We start from the raw sequence: 22,922 nt of genomic DNA on the forward strand, positions 1-22,922 counted from the left end.
TAGTGGACGATCTGGCAATGACCAACTAAGGTTGAGGAGGGGGTCGCAGTTCTCCAGCGCACCCAGGCCCTGCCACTCGCTGCTGTCTCCTGCCTGCTTCACCGTCATTTGTTACCGACCAGACTCACCCATGCTAAGGAGGTATAGTACTCTGCACTCTCAAGGATGGGGCAAGGCAAGGCGTTCAGCCACTACTTCCATGAGAAAACGTATTCTGAGTTCCAAAGAGATTAAAAATAAATCTTGAAACACAGTCTGTTTTTACTTAGCCATTCCAAGGATTTTTGCAGACTTTCTGAAGATTGTCACCTTTCCTTCTGTCTCCTGTTTGGTTTGGCTCACAGTCCTGGCCAGCGTCACACAGCTTATCTGGCTTGCCACACCACGATCTGTACCCTCCTTAAGCATCTCAGATCTCAGCCTCTCTCTAACTTATGGCTTCTATTAATAAAGGATTCACAACGCTCTTCAGTTTGATTTGTTAGATCTTTTTTTTTAGTTTTATATCCTTTAAGTTTCAAGATTATACTCAAATCCATTCGGTAAAAGGAAAGAGAGGCCCATGGAGTGTGTTGTCTTCACATTTTTTCCCCTGTTAATGATATTGTTACGTTGTGAGAAGCTTTTCTTTTCATACATGTCTTTTTCTGGATTTTTATAATGAATCACGTATCTATATGTAGAGAAAGCAAATTTCAGGGTTTAGGATAGGGATCAACACTCGTTCTTAAATAAATGTACCAAATTAACCTAAAATAGTTATTGGATTTAACACCTAAGTTTAGGCCTTTCTATTTTAAAATGTTAAAAAAACAAAAACAAAACCCTAAAACCCAAAGCCAAGAAAGCCACCGTGTTTCAGTATGTGTTTCATTTTTCTGGCCACAGAAAACATGTTCCAGCAGATGGGGCTAGAAATCTATATATGATTCTTGTTTCAGCACATAACACACACTCTGATGGAACACTTTTCTTGAAAAAGAAAGTTTATTTTTATTCATATTCTAGTACTGAAGAAAATTAATGCAGAACCTCAATATTGTTTTGTACTGCGGAAAGAAAAATGCATGTTTTTCCTGTTATGTATAGATTGCAGATAAAGTTAGAAAACACAAATATGTTTTACACTACCAGTAGAATGCTTTGGCTTTCAAGTGTTTTGACGACACCCCACGGTGAGAAAGCTTTTTGTATACACAGTACTCGTAGGCGTATGTGCACACATACCAGTAACTGCACAGAAAATCCACAAAATAGTATTAGCTCTATCACGAGTAATACATTCTGATGCTTTCTATTCTATTTCACTAAAAAACCCCCCTAAGAACAAACAGACAACTATTAACAACCCACGAGTTAACTTTGCAGTACACAGTGGTCTTCCTCTGAAGACCACGAGCAGGCACCTGGCACCTGCCCTCTCGTGCCCATCTCCATGCTGCTCAGAGCAGTGGCTGTCATCCTCCAGCAGACTCCTCCCGAGAGACAGGACACACGAACAGGAAGCACTGTTGTTTGCTCTGATCAACTCTGAGCCAATGGCACGTGGGCTGAACATCTTAGTAGGTTAATCTCTGCAAATGACACCAGGTAAAGATTTGATTCCAGCAGAGAGGGTGATTAACCTCATTCAGCACACTGTGTGGCAGAGGAAGAGGGCGAGCTCAGGAGCGTGTGTGGGGGTCCAGACAAAGCACACCTGCCGTCTGGTACAAAGCAGAGTCCTTCCTGTCTCAGTCCAGAGGGGTAGAAAGGGCTATACCGCCACAAAGGATTTGCCAGCCCCATGACGCCCACGTGGAAATGGAGTGGCCCTCCATCTGGGGCAGATAAAAGCCAGTCGTTGGCCCTGGGGATAGAGTACCTAGTCACACTTCAAGACTGTGTTCGCCTAGGAAAAGTAAGATCATCAGAAAGAATGTTCCAAGAGACACCTGGCTGGCTCAGTGGGAAGAGCATATGACTTTTGATCTCAGGGTCATGAGGTTGAGCCCCACACTGGCTGTAGAGATTACTTAAAAAAAAAAAAATAAATGAATCAATTCCTAACTTCATAACCTGAGGATCAATAATGAAGGTGTATAGACCTTTTTGAAGGAAGTCAAGCACGCAGTAAGAAAAACAGCAACAACACAAATTAAACATGCTCAGGGTCTACTTCTCAGAATCAAGATTTTAAGACAGACATTCTAACCTGTTTTCTGATAGATTCAGAAGGCCTGATCAAGTTTTAAATATTCTACATTCCCATTTTTAATGTTGATGACCATGGACATCAAAGACCCCTTTGCCTCTCTTCTCTCCTTTCCAATTTAATGAACATTTATTTAGTATAAAGTGCAGCTTTGGGTATCATGTAAGATACAAAAGCTAGCAAAGGGCTTGATCTTGACCTTAAATAGTATTGATCATTTAGAAGGGAAATGCAACTGTAGCTGAGAAACTCCCATAAACCCCTTAACAGTGAATAAAAAAGCCCCTTCAACCCTAAAAAAAACAAAAAATTTTCTCTTTTCTGACTGTACCTTGCCACATCATTTCACTACCTGAACCCATACAGTTACTACAGGCTAATGAGTGCTTACCAGTCTGCTTAGCTACTAAAAAAGGATTTTTTTAATTTGATGAAGAATTTACAGTTTGAATTTTTTAAAATGGGTGTTTTTTACAGTACCGTTCCAACACTGGACTTAATACTAGTCTCCTGGGGCGCCTGGGTGGCTCAGTCGTTAAGCGTCTGCCTTAGGCTCAGGGTGTGATCCCAGGGTTCTGGGATCGAGCCCTGCATCGGGCTCCCTGCTCTGCTGGGAGCCTGCTTCTTCCTCTTCCACTCCCCCTGCTTTTGTTCCCTCTCTCGATGGCTGTCTCTCTCTCTGTCAAATAAATAAATAAAATCTTAAAAAAAAAAAATACTAGTCTTCTTCCTCAAAGTTTCCATAAGTCAATAACTAATCTTTTCATAAACTATATTTTTATATTTAATTGCCTATACTTTGTCTTTATATGTACTAATAATTCTTAATGAATTCTTAATCAACTAAGATGTTGATTCCCTGGGGCACCAGGGTGGCTCAGTCAGTTAAGCATCTGACTCTTGGTTTCGGCTCAGGTCATGATCTCAGGGTTGTGAAATTGAGCCCCACCTTGGGCTCTGTGCTCAGCGGGGGTCTGCTGGAGATTCTCTCTCTCTCTCTCTCTCCCTTTGCCTCTCCCACTCGCGTGCACTCTCTCTCAAATAAATCTTAAAAAGAAAAAAAGATGTTGATTGCCTTTGGATATCATAGATTTTACTATTAGGCTTCAGAGATCTCATTGCCAGCTCTCTATGTTCACAGTAAGGCTGTGTTCCATGGACACTAGTTACAGTGCAAGCGATGATTACAAAACAGAATGCCACCACCACACATCTTTACCTCACTCACAGACAGAACTGGAAGGTTGGTCCTGGATGGCTGCCTGGTCCTCGATGCTTTTAGTGGTCTCTTGATTTGCGGAAAGTCTTGTTTAGGAACAAATGTTTCCGTTGATGGAGATGAGTAATGCCGCTCTAATATTTTTATAAACCACTTAGAACCTAATAGATTGGGTTTGTGAGTCACTTTCCTGTGAGTACCAAAAGATTTCCTGGTTGGAAGGTGCACTTTTTCATCTTGGCAATGCACAGCATTTAATGGAGAGAGTATGCTTGTATTTGAGGTTTTCTGATTCATTTCCAGGACCGGGGACTTACTCAAACCACCAGCTGCCCTATGAGGATCCAGGTTTTGACTTCTCATCATGGTGCTGCATGTTGTAGTCTCAAATTCTTTGGGTGGTTTTAACGTTCCATGAACAAGTCTTTGGCACTGACGCACTTTTGATAAAATACAGTGAGATCCGGCCAAGGCTCTGAACAGTCTGGCTGACATTACCACATCTCAAGCTAAAAGAAGAAGAATGAGAAGTTCAAGGTGTTTTTGTTTTTTACATGTTTTCAAATACATACAATATTTTCCTAGGTAATAAGCATACTTCTGTAAAAACATCTGCAGAACAAATACACCTTAACCTAAGTCTAGTAAAAGAATGAGGTTAAAAAAAATAAATATGGGGCGCCTGGGTGGCACAGCGGTTGAGCGTCTGCCTTCGGCTCAGGGCGTGATCCCGGCGTTCTGGGTTCGAGCCCCACATCAGGCTCCTCCGCTGGAAGCCTGCTTCTTCCTCTCCCACTCCCCCTGCTTGTGTTCCCTCTCTCGCTGGCTGTCTCTATCTCTGTCAAATAAATAAATAAAATCTTTAAAAAATAAATAAATAAATAAATAATAAAAAAATAAATACAAAGTGTAGTTATAACCTAGGCTGTTCCAATTCCAAAGACGACACAGTAACACTGTGCTATATTACCCACCTCTAAATGGAAGAGGACCAGGGTGCGTCAAGGTGATGTTTAGAAGCTACTACTTTCAAAGTATCTCAAAAGCTGGAATTCTCTGTTTAGTTCTAGTCCAACTAGCTATTATAGTTCACCTTTAATTAGTACTATTCCTTGCCAGTTGAACCAGTGGGTTTTGAAGAAACTAATTATAAAAAATTTTAGAAATCTGTATACACTGGTTCTCCTATTCTCTTCTAGGAAATTCTTACCTTGAAACTAAAGACTGCCTTCATGGTGAGGTTACGCAAAGCACTAGGACAAAGAACGCAAAAGCTACAGGACAAACAAGAAGTGTGTTTTCTGGGGCGCCTGGGTGGTGCAGTTGTTAAGCGTCTGCCTTCGGCTCAGGGCGTGATCCCAGAGTTCTGGGATCGAGCCCCATGTCAGGCTCCTCCGCTGGAAGCCTGCTTCTTCATCTCCCACTCCCCCTGCTTGTGTTCCCTCTCTCACTGGCTGTCTCTCTCTCTGTCAAATAAATAAATAAAATCTTAAAAAAAAAAAAAAAAAGAAGTGTGTTTTCTGTCTTTGCAGAGAAAGACAGACGTAGCATTTAAGGTGTCTAACATACACACAAAATTAAGGTTTTGTTAAAAACTGGGGCACATCTCAGGAAAGTTAAATTTTAATTGCACAAACTAAATTTAAAGGTTAAAAGTATATTAGATTGTTAATTACTCTAAAAGTTCTGCATAAGCTTTGTGCATTATCAGCAACTGCAACTTCATATGCTTGGTTTCCAGCATTCTACTCCAAACTCCATGTCTGGTCTTTTTTTTTTTTTTTTTTAAAGATTTTATTTATTTATTTGACAGAGATAGAGACAGCCAGCGAGAGAGGGAACACAAGCAGGGGGAGTGGGAGAGGAAGAAACAGGCTCCCAGCGGAGGAGCCTGATGTGGGGCTCGGTCCCGGAACGCTGGGATCACGCCCTGAGCCGAAGGCAGACGCTTAACCGCTGTGCCACCCAGGCGCCCCATGTCTGGTCTTTCAAGCTCACTCCTCTTACTCAATTCCAACAATTCTTCAACCCCAATAGGACCTAACAATTCAATGGTCCAAACACCCTTTCAGCACCCCTCATTCCCTACACGTCACTTCCGCCACGCTCAGTATATATTCTGTGGTCTACCATCTCTTTCTCTCCTCCGTATACCTCAAACCCCTTGCATCCCTCTCTCTTCCTCATCCCCGTGTGACATCACATCCACCAAAATTAAAAATAATTCACCTAATATGTGCCTGCACTCCTGCCTCTGAACGTGGCTACAGACAACCAACCAACCACGCCAACTGGTCTCACTTTAAAATCATGACCGCTTCCTTCAGGAGCGCCCTTCACGCTGCCGAACACCATAACCTATTTCCCTACCAGAGTCGACTCTGTGCTCTCTCCTCATACCTCCAAAGCCTCCTCTTCCTTTCTCATTCTTAATAATGATCTTGCTTCCTCCTTCGTTGACAGAACAGAAACAACCAGAAGAGAATTTCCATAAGCTCTCACCTGCTGATCCACCGGCCCACCGACTACTTCTGTGCCCATGTAGTGTGTCTTCCCATCTGCTGCCACAGATGAGCTGCCTGTGGTCCCATCTGGAACCAGGTCCTCCATGTGCACACCAAGTCTCATCCCTTCCTGCCCCTAGCAGCAATGGCTAAACCCTTCTTTTCTCTTTCATGCTATTTATTTTTCCTTCTTTAGATTTTATTTATTGGGTTGCCTGGGTGGCTCAGTCGTTGAGCGTCTGCCTTAGGCTCAGGTCATGATTCCAATGTTCTGGGATCGAGCCTTGCATCCGGCTCCCTGCTCAGCAGGAAGTCTGCTTCTCCCTCTCCCACTCCCCCTGCTTGTGTTCCCTCTCTTGCTGCCAATCTCTCTGTCATATAAATAAGTAAAATAAAAAAGATTTTATTTATTTATTCCAGAGAGAAAGAGAAAGCAGGAGGAAGAGCAGAGGGAGAGAGACAAGCAGACTCTGCGCTGAGCATAGAGCCTGATGCGGGGCTCGATTTCAGGACCCTGAGATCATGACCTGAGCCAAAACCAAGAGTCAGATGCTTAAGTGACTGAGCCACTCAGGCATCGCTTTCCACCATATTCTAATTAGCATATGGCTATGCTTTAATTTCTATCTTATAAAAACAATTCTCCCCTAACCCCTTTTTCTTTCCATACACTTTAGCTTTTCTCTCAGTTCCTTTCCTTTAAAAGGAGTTTTATTAACTGTCTCTAACTCCTCTTCTCTGATTTTCTTGAATCCACTTCAAACAGGGTTTTATCCCTACCACTTTGCCAAATCCCACTTCAAGGCCACTAATGACCTCCATATTTCTAAATCCAGTGGTCACTTCTCATCTTCATTTTACCTGATTTATCAGCAACATCAGGTTAGTTGATCACTCCACCCTCTTGGAAGCAACTTCTTCACTTGGTTTCTGGTATACAACACTGGCCATTTTCCTCCTACCTCATTGGTTGTACCTTCCATCTCTTTTGTGTTTTCCTATCCCCTCAACAATCAAAAGCACCACGGCTCAGTATTTGGGCCACTTTTCTTCTCTATTCTCAGCTCCGTATATGCAACTCCAATTTGCAGCTCCAAATATGCATTGATGAATAGCAAATATTTATTCCTAAACCACTCTGATAAGCATGAAAAACGTAACATGCTTAAAACTAAGCTTCTGAAATCTTCCCACAAATTCTATTCTTCCCACAGTCTTTCCCATTCACAAAATAGCAATTATATTCTTATCTTTGCTAAAGGCAAAAACCTACAATCCACCTTGCCTCTTCATTCTCCATACCCAGTATGTCAGCAAATCCCACTGGCTTTATGTGCACCAGGTCTCAACCGATACTGCTACCACCCTGGTCCAAGTTGCTGTCTTTCCATTATTGTAAGAGCCGCCTAAGCGGTCTCCCTGCTTCTGTTCTTCACCCCCTACAGATTCTTCTCAACACAGCAACCAAAGCAATCCTCTGAAGACCTACGTCGGATCACATCTTTCCTCTTGCACCAAATTTGAAGCTGGCCTCTCATCTTACTTGAAATAAAAGCCAAAGACCTTAAAAGGGATGCATGGTCCTACATTCTCTGGCCCTTCTCTCCACCTTAAATCTCCTACAGCTCTATGCCTTGCTCATTTTGCTCCAGTCACTCTGGATCTTGGTACTTTTTGTACTGACTGTTCCTTATGCTCTTCTCCTAAGAATCTGTAAGGCTCATTTCCTCACCTCCTTCAGATCTTTGCTCCAACAGACTCCTACCCACTGAAGTCTTCCCCAATCACTTCATTTAAAATGCACAACCAACTCTCTATCTTCCTCCACTGTTTAAAAATTAATTAATTTTTCCATTGCATTGAACATCACTTGAATGCCTTCTATTTCTAATTTGTCAATTCATATAACAAAGATGAACTGAGTTCCTACCATGTGCCAGACTTTGTCCTAATTGCTGATAATACACATGAAAACAAAACAGACGAAAATCCCTACCTTTTGAAACTTACATCACATTGGAGATGCCAGAACATAAACTGGGTAAGTCAGAAAAATATATGTTAAGTAGTGACAAAGCCAGGGACGCCTGGCTGGCTCAGTCGGTAGATCTCTGGGCTGTGAGTTTGAGCCCCATGTTGGGTGTAGAGATTATTTTTTTAAAAAAAGATAAATTCTTTAAAAAAATAGTGACAAAGCTAAAGGAGAGAACATTAGAGGAAAGAATAGATTTCCCTCTCCCTTCCGTAGAATGTAAACTTCTTGAGGATAAGATTTGTCTTCCATTCATGCTGTGCCTTTGATCACAGTGCCCACTATACAGTAGGTATTCCACTGATATTTTCTGAATGAAACACAAGGCAGCTACTCAGTTCCTAGGCACATTTCCTACTTCTTAAGAACAATAATACCAAATAAGAAAACAGTATCAGCCAGGTTACGATTCAAAGGAAGAGCGGCGCTAATCTTTGGGAGCATGCCTTCCAATTCCTTAAGCTCAATTAAAAAAAAAAAAATCTTTGTGGTAAGCGCTATGCACTACCTCAAAAAAAGGTTCAGTAAGTGTTTATGGATTGCGTGCTTTTTTACTCCCAGCTAAGTCAACCAAAGATCACCGCATAGGTTCCGGTGAAACCTGGTGACCCGAGCGGTTCAGAGCGGCCGGGATCAAAGGTGAGGACCGCTGGGAGGGCCCATACAAGCTGCGGAAGAAAGGCAATGCACTAACCTCTCCGCCGGAAAAGAAGAGGGACGTGCCAAGCGCGCAAGCTTCCGCGATCCGGCTCCAGGTAAGACACAAGAGCGGTATCCAACCTCCCGCTTCCCGCAGCCTGCACTGCCTCGCCGGCGACCGTACCAGTGCCCGCACTGCGCAGGCGCGCAGAACTGCCGGCCCGGCAGAACGTGAGCCGCCGGGTGCACGTGACTGCCGGACCACGTGATCCGCGTCGCCGCGACCTTTTCCGCTCCCTAGTGTCTGGGACCTCCCGGTCCCTGCTTGCTTCCGCCTTCGCCTGCTTCCTTATTCCGCTGCGCTCGTCGCCCTTAGTTGTCCCCGCCCTCGTCCCCGGAAGATCTCCTCGTCTTCCAGCAGGCCGTTTTTGTCTCTTCCGCGGGCACCAAATAAAGTTTCTTCATTCAAATGCATTTTTTTAACCCATGCCCCTCCCTTTCTCAGCTCTTCCTTGGCGCCGGCACCGCCTCTCGTGCAGCGGGTGCGACGCGAGCGTTGGCGCCCGCACGGCAGAGGTGATGGCCGGGACTCCGGCGTCCCTCTCGGGACAGGACGAAGGGTTTGTGTCGCTTTCCTCGCCCAGTCCCTCCGCTGCTGTTCCCCCTCCCTGCTTCTCCGGAAAGCCGGGCCTCGCCGGGAACCTCTGGGTAACCATCAGGAATGCTGCGGCGGGCCGGGGACGCCTGGTCCAGCCGTTCGGCCCCGCTCGCCGGCGCGTCGGCTCGGCTTCCTCGGGGAGCGAGGCGGCCCGGGGCAGGTGGGCGAAGCCTGCTGGCTGCGGCTGCCCGCCGGGCTCCGGACTCGGATCGGTTTCCAGCCTTCTCCCTGAATGCTGGGAGCGGACTACGCACCCCGCCGAAATCCTCCGGTCACCCGGCTTCTCTCTACTGTCCTTGTTCAGGCCTTTTCGTAGGCTTATGTTATAATTTATGTCGATCAGATAACTTGTCTTTCAAGTGATCCGGTGCTGCTGTTTTGTTTGACTCATGACTTGAGAGTTTATGTTCCTCTATCCCCTTTCAGGGTGTTAACAGCGGCATGGCTCTACTCATCTTTACTCTAATAAACGCACTTTTGGAGGGCTAAATTTTTCTGCAAAAGTTAGGAATCTCAGATTTATCGAGAAATGTTTCTTCCTATTGCCGTTGAGATTAATTCGTGATCCCACTATCAGTGCCTGCAGCTTTTCGCTTTTTACGCGTCATGTCACAGATTTCTGGACAAAGTTGTGGACGACTATAAAAAAATATTTATTTGTATAAATTGAATAGCCAAATTTATCTTTGAGCTATGTCTTGCAAAATACTGCCCCCTCCCAAAGGAGCACGTAGAGGAAATTGAGCTTAACGGGAATAGAATGAGGCTGGAGAGACACTAATGGCCCAGAATTTGAGCAGGCACTCGTTCAGTCATGCAAAATATAAGGGAGTGTGTGGAACCTTAAATTTTGAGCCCTAGGTTCCTCTGGCTCTACTTTAGTCCTGACCTGGGACTTTACCCTCACAGATGCAGACCTTTGAGGAAACTCTGAGGAAATTTAGTAGGACTGTTGACCCATACACAGGTGGGGGTGGGTTGAGGTTAGGGGCCCTGACACCCCTCCTTTCCTCTTCTTTGGAAAATCTGCATATAACTTCTGACTCCCCCAAAACTTAACTACCGTACTTTGGTGATGTGAAGGTAGAAATGAACGGATCAGCTAAGTTTTGTGCTCTAGAAATGCACAGAATTTCATCACTTAAGTCTTTTTTTTAAAGATTTTATCTATTTATTTAACAGAGAGAGAGAGAGAGAGAACAAGCAGGGGGAGCAGCAGACAGAGGGAGAGGGAGAAGCAGTCTCCGGCTGAGCAAGGAGTCCTATGCGGGGGCTCGATCCGAGGACCCTGGGATTATGACCCGGCTGAAGGCAGCCGCTTAACCAACTGAGTCACCCAGGCGCCCCTGAAGTCTTTTTTTTCCAACTGAGTCATATGCATTTGCTTAAAAATTAATTATGTATAAAATAATAATCTGTAAATCTTGATTTTTGTATGCCTAAAATTAAGAGTATCTTATTTTTTTTTTGATGCAAGTATGCTCAAGTTTTTCCTCCAGCCTTTTTCATTCTTTAACACTTCTAGAAAGTCTCCTAATTTTTTGGTTGGGAAAATGTGATGGTAACTTGCCTTAATTTTGTTTGGGGGCAGAGTAAGGTGGATGGAGTCATTGTGCAGGTAGAGAAGGCAGGAGAGAAAACCTTTGAAGAGAATTAAAATTGGCTAAGAATATAGACTAAGAGAAAAGAGAAAAGCAGGTTAATAAAGTATCTTTCATTCTTGATCTTCTAGCCCAGTAGAGGCTTTCACACAGTTTTACATCTGTTGCCTCATTCGTCTTTCTAAGTATGTGAAGTCACTTAGTAAGTAATAAACCCGAAACAAGAGTTTTAGTATAAATTTTTATATATTTTAGTGTATATTTATTATATAAGTATAAATTTTTATGTATTTTAGTATATATTTTAGTATAAATTCTTTTATCCTAATTTCCTTTTTAGGATAAATCCTTTTTCCTATCACATTGTTACGTTTCTGATTCGAGAAAATAAAAGGAAGAGAATGGGAAAGATAATCATGGGACAGTCTCGAGGGGAGAATCTGGGATTAGAAGCACGAAGAATGTTTAGCTTTCGTGACCTGTAACACCAGAGAAGTTTTCGGATTTTCTTGGTCAAACAACGGTGGCTTACTTTATAATGCTTGTATGAAAAGGAATTTTAATTCAAGTGAAACTGGAAGATGGCCATTCTGCTGGTATTTTAACTCTAATATACTGTGTATGTGGCTCTCTTTTCTAGATCATTTGCGTATCTTACAATTAAAGACAGAATACCACAGATCTTAACCAAGGCTATTGATACATTGCATCGACATAAAAGTGAATTTTTTGAGAAACATGGAGAGGTAATACTGTGTTTTCACTTTAATTTTTTGTTAACTCTTTAACAGAAACACAATAGCAGTTTTCCGTCTGTGGTAAGGATCATTCCTCCTCTAGAGAAGAACTCTGGTTCCTTAGAAGAAACTTAAAAAAGGCAGAATAGCTAAGATAGGATAATGTGTGTGTCCTTTGATTTTCAACTTAAGAATTCTGAATTTCAATGTTTATAATAGTTTGTAAAAGACATAAAAAGTAGCTTTGAAATCTAGTATTTTTTTCCTTCTTTAGGACCTTAAAAATGTGTTATCCTAGAGGGCTTATTCCTATGTAAATTAATTGTTTACATATGTAAATTATATATTTAAATATAGATTTTCCACATATTTTTTAAATATTTAAATACTTTTTCATGTTTCTGCAGAAAGGCACAGAAGCTGAAAAGAAAGCAATTTCTCTTCTTTCTAAATTACGAAATGAATTGCAAACAGATAAACCAATAATCCCCTTTGTTGAGAAGTTTGTTGATACTGACATATGGAATCAGTACCTAGAATATCAACAGAGTCTTTTAAATGAAAATGATGGAAAACCCAGGTGGTTTTACTCACCTTGGTTATTTGTAGAATGCTACATGTATCGTAGAATTCATGAAGCAATTATCCAGAGGTAAGTATATAACATCAAATAATAAATGTTTAGATGACTTAATGCTTTTTCGAAATTATAAAATGATAAGTTTAAAAATAAAAGCCAGTGGGAGCCAGAATTCAGTTCAACAGATATTAATGGCAGTATTGGATGTTTCTGCAAGTGTTATCGATATAATAGATTCTTGGCAATTACAACCCAGTTGCCCAGAATAGATGTAAGATATAATATCTGAGGGCGCCTGGCTGGCTTGGTCAGTAGAGCATGCGACTCTTGATCTCAGTGTTCTGAGTTCCAGCCTCACGTTTGGTATAGAGATTATTAAAAATGAAATATTTAAAAAAAGGATATATCTGAAGTGGGAACTAATTAAAAATTCTTACAAAGACTTTTAGAGAGAAACAAATTGTATTTATTGAACAAAAAATGTTAATTTGAAAAAACTATTTCAGTAGAACAAGACAGAACAAAGGAAGCATGTTTTGCTTATTAAAATAGGTAATATGTCAGTTAACTTGGGGCAAGGAGTCAACAGATCAGTGAATCACTATGGTGTTTTTTGCACCATCTTAATTAATTTTTAGCCTTTTTTTTAATGGGCTAAATAGAGACAGACTTTAAAAGTTAAACATATATAAGATCACTTTTTATAGGCTTGTTTATACTAATTTAATTTTTTCCTAGGAAAATTCTGATATAGAACTGATTTAGAGAGCAGAAGAAAGTGTAGGGGCGCCTGGGTGGCTCAGTCGTTAAGCGTCTGCCTTTGGCTCAGGGCATGATCCCGGAGTCCTGGGATCGAGCCCCACATCAGGCTCCTCTGCTGGGAGCCTGCTTCTTCCTCTCCCACTCCCCCTGCTTGTGTTCCCTCTCTCGTTGGCTGTCTCTCTGTCAAATAAATAAATAAAATCTTAAAAAAAAAAAAAAGTGTAATGTAATGTGGATCATCCTTTTAGGGCACTGATTACAAAAATACAGGTTTGCTAAATAAGAGGAATTCTTTGGTATCTGTTCCTAAACATAGGAAAGAATAATTGAAAGCAATTGATCAAACCAGCACTAATAGTAAAATAAAAAAATTATTTGGGGAAACAATTTAAGTCTGTTCATTAGCTTTTTCTGTCTTAATCTTTAGAAATTTTTTAAAAATTAAATAATTGTTTTTAAGATTTTATTTATTTAATTTTAGAGAGAGACAGCACGAGTGTGAGGGGCAGAGGGAGAGAGCAAGAATCTCAAGCAGACTCCGTGCTCAGCATGGAGCCCGAAGTGGGGCTTGATCCCAGGGTCCTGGGATTATGACCTGAGCTGAAACCAAGAGTCAGATGCTCAACTGACTGCACCACCCAGGTGCCCGTAGAAATTACTTTTTAAAGTCACAACGTGTTTTTGCTGAATAAGTATATTAAATTTAATTTAATTACTTAATGGTTTCTCACCCCGCACCCACTGTATTTTAGAACTTTTGCTCTCAAGGCAAAATACACTGTTAGATATCTAGCACATTGCCTGGCACATGGGAGGCAACTGAGCAAGACTATTGCCAATACTAGGAGCGGTCATGTGTTGAACACCAGCTATGTTCCAGTTACTTTGCAGCCCGGTGAAGTGTAGGTATTATTATGGTTTCCGTTGAGGAAATCAAGGTCCAATGTTAACAAGTTACCCGGGGTTACATGGCTTGTAAATGGTATAGCCTGTACTTGACCCTGGTCTATTTAAATCAGCTTAGAGCCCTCATTAAACCATCTTTTTCCAAGCAGTAAATTTAGATGTCTGTCAAGGACTAACGTGAGTCTGAAATTCTGGGTGAGAGTTTCATAATTCTGGAAAACATCCGTGATATGAGCCAAAGTTACAGAAGTGTTGAAACATGGGGTGGCTCCCTGCACAGGGTTGGGGGAGTTTGGAAGTTAGAAAAGTAAAAGGAATGTGTTTCTGAGTTTGATTTTAGAGGTAGATCGGGTTCAGAATTAAATCTAGGGTAGAAGTTTACAAACCTGGCTACACATTTATAACCCAGTTAGGTGAGGAATCTTTTTTTTTTTTTTTTTTAAACACGCAGGGTTTGAAGTCATTATATTAAAATAACCACTAATGGTTTACTTTGTCTGCGGTGGGGCCTGGGCATCAGTTTTTCTTTTCACACCTCAGGGAGATTCCTCACGTCCTGGATTGATACCCACTGGTTCAGGAACAGCTTGTTAAAAGGGGTTGAGGCAAAATGTAGCTTACAGTTGCAAGAACAAGAATGTTAGTCAGTCATGGATGTAGAACTCTCCTCAGGTCATCTCTGCGGCAGACACTCAGAAGTCAGGGAATTTACATCAGAACTCTGGTTTTAGGTCAGTGTAAGGAAGAAATATCCTGTAGCAGGACCAGTACTGAAAGTTTTTAAATGTCCAGTTCGTAGGAGGAGTTCCTATCCTGGGCCAGTGATACAGCTCCAGTGACCAAAGAAGGGTCTTTACTTTTCCAGGATCCCAAAGCACACATTGTCTTTAAGACATGTTTATGTTGATTTTTGTCCCTTATACTGAAACATACTTTTAATTTTCTTTGTCAAGATGTGTGTTTTAGTTTTTATCAGAGTTAAATAGTTGAGTAGTCTAAATTAAGACTCAAAATGTCAGCCATATGCAAAATTTAAATATTAAGAAAATATACTTCAGATATTGAAAAATGAAAGTATGGAGAAAATGGGCATTTTAAAGCTTTTATTAAAGTATAATATACATCCAGAACATATCTTAAGTGTTCAACAATCTTTACCAGAATATGCTTACATTCCAAGCACCCAGATCAAGAGGCAGAACCTTATTGGACTCAAAGAAGCCTCGCATATGGCGCTTTCGGTCCTGCCATTCTTGCCCCTCAAGGATAACGCTGTCCTGACCTGCGTTAGTTTTGCCTGTTTTTAAACTGCATTTATTTTTTATTTTTTCCCAAATGACAAGCTTTATTTAAAAAAAATTTTTTTTATTATGTTATGTTAGTCACCATACAGTACATCATAAACTTCATTTAAATGAAATTATATTGGATCTAATTTTGTGTCTGGCTTTTTTCATTCGGCATTATGTTGGTGAGATTCATCCATATTGTTGCATATAAATGTTAATCATTTTCATTGCTATGTTGTATTGTGTTATATGAATATATCACACACTGTTTATTCTATTATTGATGGATATTGGAGTAGTTCCCAATTTGGGGTTATTATGAAGAATGCTGCTACAAGCCTTCGAACACATGTTTTTGCTGAGCAGACGCATGTCTTCCTGTTGGGTGTGTATCTAGGAGTGAACCACAGGGTCATAGTGGGTGCACATACACAGCTTTAGTAGATTCTAAAATAGCAAACATTTTTTAAAATCAGAAATCATATGTAAGTATATGAGTTTACTCTTAAATACAAGGAATAAGGTTCATTCTTAATAAGAGGTGTGGGTTTAATGATTTATGAATAAAACATTAGAACAAGGATTGGCAAACTTTTCCTGTAAAGGGCGGGATAGTAAACGTTTTAGGCTGTGGGGGCCATATGGGCTTTGTTGCAGCTACTCAGCTCTGACCTTGCCTGCAAAGCAGCTACAAACAGTACGTAAATGAACAAGTGTGGCTGTGCTCCGATAACATGTTATTTATGGACATTGAAATTTGAATTTTGTGTTTCGTAAAATACCCTTTTTTTCAACCACTCAGAAGTATAAAGATCATTCTTAGCTTACAGGTCATACAAAAACAGGTGGCGGGCTACACTGGGTCTGCGAGCTGCAGTTCGCTGACCCCTACACTGGAACCTGTGCGTCCAAGTAATTCTTATCTCTTTAAGTCACCTTGAGAGACCGATTTATTTTGGCAATGCTGTCGTTGCTAAAAACATCTTTTAATTCTTTGGAACCTCTTTCAGAACCTAAAAAAAATTAGTCTCACTATTTTTTAGTTCTTCTTCATGTTTGATAACAAAAATCAAACTATTACTCCGTTTGATTTACACACATCATTCTACTGAAACTTCTCTGAGTGACTTTGGCTCCAAATAAACCCCAAAGGATAAAGATGTGCTCTCACTGATAGGACGTTCAATAATGTGCCACAAGTTCTAAAGAAAATCCCAGAAGTGCTTTGAGCAATGGCAGCATCCTTGGAATAGGGTGTAGCTTCCCAGGGAGACTTGAAGGAGACTGCAATCATGGGGATGTATAAATTCTGGTATGCGTTTGTTTTTGAAGTCAGTCCCACATCAGTTACATTGTTTTTATCCTGAGGTAGAGGACCCCTGGAAAAAGTTGCTAATTTAGAAGTTCAGATGATCTGAATGTCTTTTGTGTTTGGTTCTGTAAAGTCTATGATGTTCTTATTTATACCTTGCTAGTTATGTTCTTAGGCCAGTATTAATATTACTTGATCTCTCATTGGACAGCATAAAGCCCTGACACATATATCACCATTGGTTAAAACCCAAAAACTACATATATGTAGTCAAAATTTGTTATTATAGTAAAATTTACTGAATATTTTCTGATTTCTCTCAAGTAGTTTTTGGGTTCCCATAATACTGTATGTTTGACTCTGTTGGTAATTACCATATTGTGTTCAAATATTGATACCCATATGTTTGTTTCATGGAACCCTGCCACATCTAGAACCCCCAAAAATACTTGTTAAACTAAAGCAGTTATCTTGAAATGTTGTTGCTTTCTACTTTTGCTCTGGAACCCCTAACTGGGTAAATAATTATGGATATATCACTATAATTACTTCAAATTCCAGTAAAATATTTGAGTAGGGAACTTGTGACAGTTAACTAAAATGAGTTTGGGGATTTATTTTTGTGTAATTTGATTTATTTTGTGTAATTTGATAACTATTCATTTTTCTGTAACCTGATTTATGTTTGATACAGTATCTATTACCAGTCATTTTTGAGATTAGATACTTCTACTCACTTTCCTTTAAACAACTGCAAATTATCCAAATGTTAAAAAAAAAAAAGGTACAGAGTTATAGAAATGTTTCACCTCTATGTTTTTCTCCTCCTATAGTCCACCAATTGATGACTTTGATGTGTTTAAAGAATCCAAAGACCAAAATTTCTTTGAGTCACAGGAATCTATCATTGCCCTGTGTACTCACCTGCAAGAGGTGGTAAGAGCCATCAAAGACCTAGATGAAAATCAGCTGAGAGATGAATTTTTCCAACTTCTTCAGGTAAATGTGATAATTAACCTCCTGAGTATATTTTGTGTATTTAAATAGTTAAAAAAATAAAGTGGCATTGATTTAACAACAAAGCACGTGTATATATTGTCATTTAACTTATAATTGATCATTTTTTATCATTTTAGTAATAGTGTTATTCAAGAGCTGAAAATCCACTTAATCTCTGAAAATGAGTCTTGAAATCTCTTCAGCTGGAGGTGATTTTAGTGGCACAAGAGTTCTCTGGCTTCATAGCCTCTGTCATTCTTGAGAGAATACTTCATAGTCACTTGGTCGGCCTAGCCTGACTTGGACTTGAATGCTGGTTCTGTCACTTACTTGTTGTTGGGCCTGAGGCAAGTTACTTAGTCTCTCTGAGCTAGTTTCCTCCTGTGTTAAATGAAGATGGCAGTACATACCTTGTGAGAATGAAAGTGGATTCAGTCGTGTCAGTGGGGAGCACAGAGCCTAGAACACCCAGCCTGCTCTTACCGTCAGGTGGAAACACTCAGGGGGTCTGTGGCCTCTTTAATAGGATTTTATTACATTTCTTCATCTGTCTTTCATTAAGTTTAGTTTTTAATTCTCATTCGAACACATCCTTAAGATGTGTTATTAGAATCAGAACTATTTGAAAATGCGGGGTTTTACACAACAGTATCCCCAGCCCTCATCTCCCAGACAAAGTTAGAAACATTTCCAGAAGAAGATGCTATTAGGAAATGCCACGAAGTAAGATAGAGCAGGGCAGGAGAATGGGGATGTTGGAGGAGATGCAGGGGTACCGTTTAAAGTGGGGCTGCCAGGGAAGGGCCTCAGAAGGTGATGGGGAAAGATGCAAAGCTGGCGAGGGAGTGAGTCACATGCAGGTCTGGGGGAGTGTTCCTGCCAGGGTACCTGACGTGGGAAACTGGCAAGTATGTGAGAGAAGCTGCCAGGGGATTCTGCAGGAAATGAGTGAGGTGAGGGGCCTGGAAGGGCCTCGTAAGCAAAGGTGAGATTTCGGTTTTTACTCACATTGCCATCACGGGGGAGCTATTCGAGCGTTTTCATCAGAGGAGTAACGAGGATTGACTTGTTTCAAGGATGACTTCTCAGGACACACTGAAGGGGTACAAGGCTAGACATGGGGAAGTCTGTTATTGATGTGACTCCGGGAGGGATGACTGGACCAAGAAGAGGTGTTAAATGTCACCAGTATTCTGGAAATACTTTGAAAGTAGAGACTGCAGAATCCTGATAAAGCTTTGAGGGCAAGCAGAGTAAGCTGCATGATTGAGGGAAAGGCTTATTTTGAGTTTGGAAGATAAGTTGGCAGGGTATTATTAAATAATAAGCCTAGTTGTTTCCCCCAGTTGAAACTAGCCTTTATGCTTAATTTAGAATTAAAAAAGAAAAGAAAAAAAACCAGTAACATGTCAGTCCTTACCTGTAGCTGGCCCATTGTTTCAAGGGCGGTCTTTGAGTGTGTCTTTGTCCCGTGAGTATAGTAAGTTGTGAAGAAGGAATACCTCTCTGTTTTCTGTCATTGAATGTGGCCAAGTGAAGGAGGCCAAAGTTGCCTTCCGTTAGTACTCATGATGACCAGCAGGTTAACTTCCTACAAGAAACCTAAGGGCGTTTTAATTTGCAGGGAATGTTGATCTGTTTTTGTTTTTGTTTTTTTAAAGATTTTATTTATTTAGTTGAGAGAGAGAGAGACAGCGAGAGAGGGAACACAAGCAGGGGGAGTGGGAGAGGGAGAAGCAGGCTCCCAGCAGAGGAGCCTGATGTGGGGCTCAATCCCAGGACTCTGGCATCACGCCCTAAGCTGAAGGCAGACGCTTAACGACTGAGCCACCCAGGCACCCCTGTTGATCTGTTTTTAAAAGCCCACTGTCCACACAAACATTTCAGCACCTGCTCTGTCAAACTGCATGCGGGGCCTGTGATGTTGAGGAAAACAGACGGTCCTTGCTATCATAGAACTTGTAATCTCGAGAGAATATAGACAGTCAAATAATGGCATAACCTAACGCGGAATTACAAACTGGAAGATGGTGTGAGGGAAACTGTGTGGGCGGTGGACAGAGACCCTGATGTCAACTGAGGAGTGCCGTCGCCCACACCGTTGTGTTTCTGCATCAGATGGACACTTAATATTTAAGCCTTGCACTTAAAAACATCCATTCATCTGTCTTATTTTAAACATAATATTCTTAGAATGTGCATTTTCCTCTTTGAATTACACAAGAGTAGAGTCTGTTTTGGCTAATATTTATGGAGTATTGGGTGTGTTAGTTAAACGTATTATGTCACCTCTCACAGTAACTACAAGGTGAGTGCTGTTATGTCATTTTTCCATTGTGGGACTTGAGCCTTAGGGAGCATATATACTTTACCAATGGCTGTTAACTGGAAATGCTGGGATTTCAACCCACGTCTCTCTGATTCTAGAGCCTGTACTCCTAAACGCGTAATTTATTTATTTATTTATTTATTTTTTAAAAGATTTTATTTATTTATTCGACAGATAGAGACAGCCAGCGAGAGAGGGAACACAAGCAGGGGGAGTGGGAGAGGAAGAAGCAGGCTCATAGCAGAAGAGCCTGATGTGGGGCTCGATCCCAGATCGCCGGGATCACGCCCTGAGCCGAAGGCAGACGCTTAACCACTGTGCCACCCAGGCGCCCCTAAACATGTAATTTAATTACAGCTTTAAAAAGGGGGCTACGTACCATTTTCTATAAAATAAACTTGAGTATTATTTCAATTTAAAATGGAATAATAGATGATTGGAATTGGAGGGATCTTTAGACATCACCTTGCCCAATTTCTTTATTTTTCAAGTAAGAGACCTAAATCCCAGAGAGTTTGCCTGGTCCTAAGGTTATACAAGTAGTAAAAGAAACAGCGTTTGGGGAGGAATATGAGGAGGGAAAAGGGAACTTATTTTTCTTTTGACTTTAGATTTTTAAATAAACTTTGTAACCTCTTTTTACAGTGTGATCGTATTCTAATATCTGCAAGATGCAAAATCATTCTGGTTTAAGCCATACAGATCGTTAACATCATTCAGACCAGTTTTTTTTTTTTAATTATTACATAGTGACCAATTAAATGTTTCATTGTCTTAACCTTGTTTATACATCATGATGGAAACACAGTCTTTGCATTATTAGAGAAGGTGTAGATCTGATGGGTATTTTAAATTAAGCGTGTTGTAGATATGAATTTTACGAATAGTTTTAGCAACCCCCCCCCCCCCATTTTACACAATAGAGTTTTTGTTGGTTATTCAAAAGAAGGGTAAAAGTTTTGTACTTTTTCTTTTTCAGATTTCACTGTGGGGGAATAAGTGTGATCTGTCTCTATCAGGCGGGGAAACCAGGTCTCAGAAAACCAATGTAATTAATTCTTTGGAGGAACTAAAACCTTTGATTTTAGTGAATGACATGGAACGTCTTTGGTCACTGCTTAACAACTGCAAGAAAACAAGAGAAAAAGCATCTATTACCAGAGTAGTAATTGTTCTGGATAATTCTGGGTTTGAACTTGTTACGGATTTAGTTTTAGCTGACTTTTTGTTGTCCTCTCAACTGGCTACTGAGATCCATTTTTATGGAAAAACCATTCCGTGGTTTGTGTCCGATACTACTATCCGTGATTTTAACTGGTTAATTGAACAAATGAAAATGTCTAATCATAAGTGGATGTCCAAGTGTGGGGCTGAGTGGGAAGCCTATGTAAAGACGGGCAGATGGGTTTACCGTGATCATATATTTTGGACCCTGCCTCATGAATTCTGCGTAATGTCTCAGGTTGCTCCTGACTTGTATGCTGAACTGCAGAAGGCACATTTAATTTTATTCAAGGGTGATTTGAACTATAGGAAGTTGACAGGCGATAGGAAGTGGGAATTTACCGTTCCATTTCATCAGGCCTTGAACGGCTTCCATCCTGCCCCTCTCTGCAGCATACGGACATTAAAAGCAGAGCTTCAGGTTGGGCTGGAGCCAGGGCAGGCTGAGCAGTATGTAGCCTCCGAGCCCAACTGGCTGACCACTGGCAAGTATGGGATATTTCAGTTTGATGGTCCACTCTGACTTGCTTTAGGAACTCTTAAGTTGTGTAGAGAGATATGAGAGACACTTCGCGTCCCCAAAAGGAGCGCGTGAATTTAGTCCCATGGCTGCTCTGCGTTCGCTCTGGGGAGCGTGGCTTCTCAGTGCTCTCGTTTCCATACGCTCTCGATGCTTTTCTCTTTGGGCATTTTGCCTCACTACATTGTTTGGGCACTAGATGGATTGAGCTAGTTACAGTTACTTATGTTTATGTTGGAATTTTAGTCACTTATTTCAAGTTAAATGCATAATTTCAAGTGGTTTTAATGAACTTATTTTTAATTGGTCAGAAAGTAAAATATAAGAGAATTCTGCTTTTAAAGTTAGTTAACATTCTTTTAATGCTATGCTGCATGGTATTTAATATTCTAGGAAGCATGGGATTTTATTTACCTTGTTTTGGGGCTCTAGAAATAAGGGCTCCGTGAAGGCAAGCATCTTAAATGAAATAGGTTTTGAAAAGAGAGGCATTTCTCAGAACTGTGATACTTGAACGATGAAAGTAAAGATTACCTCATAAGTTAATTCTAAATTTTGTTCTCCTTGAACTTTATTTCATTTTAAATAACTTGTTTAATTTGCACGCATTTGTATTTTGATTGAGCTGTGGAATGGGTAGCAGGAAACCCAAAATTGAACAGAATGAAACAAATGGTATTTGAAGAACTGATACCTTTTACATTCTATTTGTGATATCCATAACCAATTGAAATATATTATTTTAATACATAAATGCTTTAAATGAACAGATTTTTAGATTGTTCTGCAGTTTTTTTAAAAAAATGCTTTCGCTAGAAAAGATTCTTGTGCATTGAATTTGGAGTACTAAGTTAACTGTTTATATGCTTACCCATTTTTGATGACCACTAGATGTTAAAGACTATAAGTTTCCATCAGTTTGTTTTGAAACTGAAATCGGTAATAAACCTGGAAATGTTTTCTTGATGGTATAATAAAATGAAGTGTACTGAAAATCTTTTTGGTTTTATTTTCCAGTGGGAGAAAGTCAAGAAGGGAAGATTAAATATGACGTCTGTGTGATAAAGAAACTGATAATGTGTATCATACACGTTGCCACAGCAGTTCATAAATTATGTCGCTTATAAATGAGGTTATGGTCTATGGTCTTGCTAAGTGTTTTTAAAAAGTTTTGTAAAATGTTTATATAAAGCTGCACATTTTGAATTTACTCATCTACATGTGTTCCTGTTTTAAACACTAAGTTACTAAAATACTGAGCATATTAGAATTGTTTGTAGATACTTGACATAAGTTAGAACATGACTGTGTATATATATTGACTCCAGAGCCACAGTGTGGGCTATGGTGTCATATATTACATTTTTCAGAGCAATGGATTTTTTTTTCTGTTTTTATTGTGTTTTATTAAGAACAT

General features: G+C 40.4%; 2 protein-coding genes across 7 annotated transcripts in view; one reads left to right on the forward strand and one right to left on the reverse strand.

Moving 5' to 3' along the window:
- Positions 1–8,807, reverse strand: part of RMND1 (required for meiotic nuclear division 1 homolog) — a 39,386-nt gene extending 30,579 nt beyond the window's left edge. Inside the window, exons 1-2 of one of the 3 annotated variants that reach the window (XM_087865590.1) lie at positions 8,644–8,807; positions 3,423–3,922 (exon numbers count right to left, since the gene is read on the reverse strand). In XM_087865590.1, the coding sequence (XP_087721716.1) occupies positions 3,423–3,908 (486 nt within the window). In that variant the 5' untranslated portion in view covers positions 3,909–3,922; positions 8,644–8,807. Of the gene's footprint in view, positions 1–3,413; positions 3,923–8,643 lie in introns of all 3 variants that reach the window. The other 2 variants (XM_087865589.1, XM_045805357.2) reach the window with 2 other exon arrangements.
- A 235-nt stretch (positions 8,808–9,042) lies between these two features.
- DCPH1 (damage control phosphatase 1) lies at positions 9,043–22,500 on the forward strand. Of its 4 annotated transcripts, none has more exons than XM_045805351.2 (5): positions 9,043–9,406; positions 11,488–11,593; positions 11,992–12,236; positions 17,267–17,432; positions 20,741–22,500. In XM_045805351.2, the coding sequence occupies exons 1-5, from the start codon at positions 9,075–9,077 to the stop codon at positions 21,506–21,508; spliced, it is 1,617 nt and encodes a 538-aa protein (XP_045661307.2). In that variant the 5' UTR covers positions 9,043–9,074; the 3' UTR covers positions 21,509–22,500. The 4 variants fall into 4 exon arrangements, with proteins under 4 accessions (XP_045661307.2, XP_045661308.2, XP_045661309.2 ...); XM_045805352.2 differs by having other exon boundaries at positions 9,053–9,208; XM_045805353.2 differs by having other exon boundaries at positions 9,098–9,296.
- Positions 22,501–22,922: the final 422 nt, after the last annotated feature.

The sequence above is a fragment of the Ursus americanus genome, chromosome 11, assembly GCF_024610735.1.
Source record: "Ursus americanus isolate L20-20 chromosome 11, mUrsAme1.1.p, whole genome shotgun sequence".
NCBI classification, from domain to species: domain Eukaryota; kingdom Metazoa; phylum Chordata; class Mammalia; order Carnivora; family Ursidae; genus Ursus; species Ursus americanus.

What these genes read in the sequence shown, in the direction of transcription:
- DCPH1 (XM_045805351.2), top strand. Translation starts at nt 9,075, where the DNA reads ATGCCCCTCCCTTTCTCAGCTCTTCCTTGGCGCCGGCACCGCCTCTCG. An exon ending in AGCGAGGCGGCCCGGGGCAG is followed by an intron (nt 9,407 to 11,487) that starts GTGGGCGAAGCC and finishes TCTCTTTTCTAG; the next exon opens with ATCATTTGCGTATCTTACAA. An exon ending in TTTTTGAGAAACATGGAGAG is followed by an intron (nt 11,594 to 11,991) that starts GTAATACTGTGT and finishes ATGTTTCTGCAG; the next exon opens with AAAGGCACAGAAGCTGAAAA.